We start from the raw sequence: 3,343 nt of genomic DNA, 5'->3' as shown, positions 1-3,343 counted from the left end.
CACCCAAACAACCCAAAACCCCCAGTCCCAAGGCGGGGAGTACCCCGTGGTGGTCCTGCCCCTGCACCGCAACTTTGGGGCCGCCCTGCTCAGCCGCATGCTGCTCTACACCGCCATCACGCGCGCCCGCCGCCTGCTGCTGGTCGTCGGCAGCGCAGAGGCCCTCTCGCAGGCGGTGGCCCGCGGCCAGGGCGGCCGGCGGCAGACGGGTCTCGCGCAGCGCATGGCGCGCGCGGCGGCGCAGGAGGGGCTGCCCAGCGCGGAGGCGCGCGTCTTCAGGGACGAGGGCTGGGAGGCGGGCGGGGGTGCGCCCGGGGCCGCGGCGGCGCGCGGCGGCGGCGGTAGCGGTGCGGCCTGGGGCGCCGTTGACGGTCTGGACGAGCTGGCGCGGTGATGCCACGCCGCCAGGCGTGGGGCGACAGGCCGTTTCAGTAATCCAGAAGGGCAACGCCATGCACTCTTCAAACGCGTTGGTCCAGCAGGTTGCCAAGGGTCGCTGGTTTTCAGTCGGTGGTTTTGGGCAGCGCCGCTGTGCCCTACACAGCTGGCAGCTGCCCTGGCTGTCTGGGTCTCCAGAAGTCGGCTGTGTGTTTCACTTTTGCTGAGAACATCACAACGTTGCATCACATGTTACCGTTAACGCCCCCCACCCATCAGTGAGACAGCTCCCCATGGGTTTGAGCAATTAGTGACAGCGCTGCTGGTGTCAGCGCTGCACCACGCTACTGCACAGTTGCACAGGAGGCGTTTGCTGCATGCCCAGAGGCAATTGCCAGGCAGCGGTACCCCTGACGGCGTCCCCGCCCCTGAACCACGGGCCCCCTTGTCTGTGTGCTGTCGTGATCACGCCAGGGCCCTGCAGTGTTGACCGGCTTCTGTAACTTGTGGTATGCTTTTGGTGTGCGCTTGCCGCGCTCAGGTCTGCACCGCAAAGTGTCCAGGCTGAGAGGCACGCGGTTCTGGTGGGGCAGGGAGGGGTGGCGCCGATGGGAGGGGCGCCAAGAAGCTCCGCGCATGCGAGGCAGGTTGAAGCAGCCTAGCGACCGACATGGGGCCTTCTATGCGCACCGTACTGTTTCATGGTTGTTATTGTACTTGTATAAAGGAGACCGGCAGTGCATGCAGGGATGTGGCGGGGCGTATGATACTCTCGGAAATGATGATTCAGTTGGCTCATATGCTGTCATAACCGTGGAGCTGGACACTGCTCCGACCACCCGGCAGCCCTGTTTGCATTTTCGACAGACACAAAACTACTTTGAACTGACATTTACAAAGCTGCGACTCTGAACAGACGCCACATCGGCGATCTCGGCTTTCTCACTCAAGTGACTGCGACACCGGCACCGCACACAAAACCAGAATTTTCGGGCGCGTTTGCATTCATAGGTATCTCTGGTCTCGAAACACCTGTCTCGAACATCTTGCAACACCATTTTGCCGTCGAATCATTCGTCCACTTGATCTTGGATCGCAGACATGGGGCGCTCTAGCGCTCTAACGCTCGTATCCTTACTCTTGTTAGGCTTTGGGGCATTTGTGGCGGTTGGCGTGGACGCAGCATGCCCATTTGCAGGCAAGGCCTCCGCGGCAGTCGGAGCGCTGCGCCACCTCATCACGGCTCCCAAGCAGGTGCGAGCAGCGGCGCGCCGTCTGCGCTCGCCGAAGTGGTGCAGGCGCAATTTTCCGACGGTCCCGGAGTCGCGGCCATCCACATTTATCCGATCTCCACCCCCCTTGTCCCCCAGGGGCACCACGACCGCGCGGCGGTGGAGGCCCTCGACTGGGAGGTGAGCCCCTGGGCCTCCCGACCTCCGCATTGGTGGATGGCGCGGCCTTCACCTGCAAACGCCAGATGTTCTCATGCATTGCAACCCCTGTATGATCATTATGATCAGCAATACCAAATGACCTGCGTCCTGTGTGCACATATCAAAACTTGGCCCCGGGCTGCCCTGCGCTCTGCTGTGTCGCTGCTCTCGCTCCGACGCCCCATCCTCCACACACTGCCCACCAATGACCCCGCCCCATGGTCGCGACCACCCCTCATACCCCCACCCCTGCCCCCTCCCTCCAGGCTGTCAAGGCGGACCTGCGGAAGCTTCTCACCACCTCCCAGCCAGAGTGGCCCGCTGACTGGCCGGACAGCCCCACGGGCGGCAACTACGCCGGACTCTTCATACGCCAGGTGCGCGCGCTGCCAGCCAGTCGCCAGCCGCCGATGGCCGCCCGCTGCCGGCCGTCAGCCCCCGCAAGCTGCTTCGGGCAGGCAGAACCAACGCCTGTGATGCAGCTGATGAGTGGACGCCTTTCATGCTGTGGGCAGATGCCGGCCCATTGCCAGCAGCAGCAAGTCAGCCGCGTGCCTTCGTTTTACATGGCGCCATGCCGCCTTGGTGCAGAGCAGCCTCGTTTGTGTGGCCTGGGCAGATGGCGCTCAGCCCCTCAATGCAACCAAGCAAGCTGCTGGGGCATGAACGCATGAGCGTGGCCACGACAGATGCCTCTCGCTCCCCCCAATCCCCCAGGCGTGGCACTGTGCGGGCTCCTACCGCAGCTGGGACGGCCGTGGCGGCTGTGAGGGCGGCCGCCAGCGCTTCTTCCCTGAGCAGTCCTGGTGAGGAGGGGGGGGTGTTGGGGGAGGAGACGGGTGCCATGGTTGGCAGTTGGGACCAGGGTCGAAGGCAGCTGTCCCCTATGGTTGTGTGCATGCGCTGCTCCCTCGCTGCGCCTGTGTGAAACTCTGCTGCTGCCTCGGCATCCCTCTGACGCGATGAGTGCACTGCGAATCTCACCCCACCACTCCCGCCCAACGCCTCACCCCCTGCCTCCTCCCTCAGGCCGGACAACACCAACCTGGACAAGGTGCGGGGCGTGACAACAGTATGGGGAGGGGTCTGGGCGACTGGACAGCAGGCGGCCGCAGCCGGGTTGGAGCGCGCTGTGGCGTTGGGGCGCTCCTTGTGCTCTCGAGGGTCACACCGCCGCGTGCTGGCAGATGCACTTTATCAGAGGCGACGACGGTCCTGGCTTGAATGCCGCCCATGCAGCAGCCGCAGTAAATGCAGCGTCACTATTCACAAGGCCGTCTTGACATTTCATTGCGACCGTTGGAAGTGTCATGACGCCGCCACCCCCCCGCCCCCAACCCCCCAGTCCCGCAAGCTGCTGGCGCCCCTCATCAAGAAGTACGGCCCGGGACTCTCATGGTGCGCTCCTTCCTTTTGGGGGAGGCATATGAGGGGGACGCGCTGCCGCACGGCTCATGAGTGGGATCACTCCTGATGGCTTGGCGGCTGCCCTGCGGCGGCCGCTCTCCCTCCATCCTCATGGCCCCCACGTC

At 64.3% G+C, this 3,343-nt stretch overlaps 2 protein-coding genes across 2 annotated transcripts; both read left to right on the top strand.

The window, feature by feature from the left end:
• Positions 1 to 25: 25 nt before the first annotated feature.
• MNEG_15418 (hypothetical protein) lies at positions 26 to 394 on the top strand (the record flags this gene model as incomplete). The annotated part of the gene is made up of 1 exon (XM_014036112.1): positions 26 to 394. A coding segment is annotated over one exon (369 nt), but the record flags the coding sequence as incomplete, so codon positions are not given.
• A 1,085-nt stretch (positions 395 to 1,479) lies between these two features.
• MNEG_15417 (catalase/peroxidase) lies at positions 1,480 to 3,062 on the top strand (the record flags this gene model as incomplete). Its single annotated transcript, XM_014036111.1, has 6 exons — positions 1,480 to 1,632; positions 1,749 to 1,790; positions 2,078 to 2,188; positions 2,529 to 2,617; positions 2,841 to 2,865; positions 3,051 to 3,062. 6 exons carry the CDS (start codon positions 1,480 to 1,482, stop codon positions 3,060 to 3,062), a joined length of 432 nt encoding a protein of 143 aa, XP_013891565.1.
• Positions 3,063 to 3,343: the final 281 nt, after the last annotated feature.

The sequence above is a fragment of the Monoraphidium neglectum genome (genome assembly GCF_000611645.1).
Source record: "Monoraphidium neglectum strain SAG 48.87 unplaced genomic scaffold scaffold05309, whole genome shotgun sequence".
Classification (NCBI taxonomy): domain Eukaryota; kingdom Viridiplantae; phylum Chlorophyta; class Chlorophyceae; order Sphaeropleales; family Selenastraceae; genus Monoraphidium; species Monoraphidium neglectum.
The sequence above is the reverse complement of the archived record's forward strand: the minus strand, read 5'-3'. Positions and strand labels throughout refer to the sequence as shown.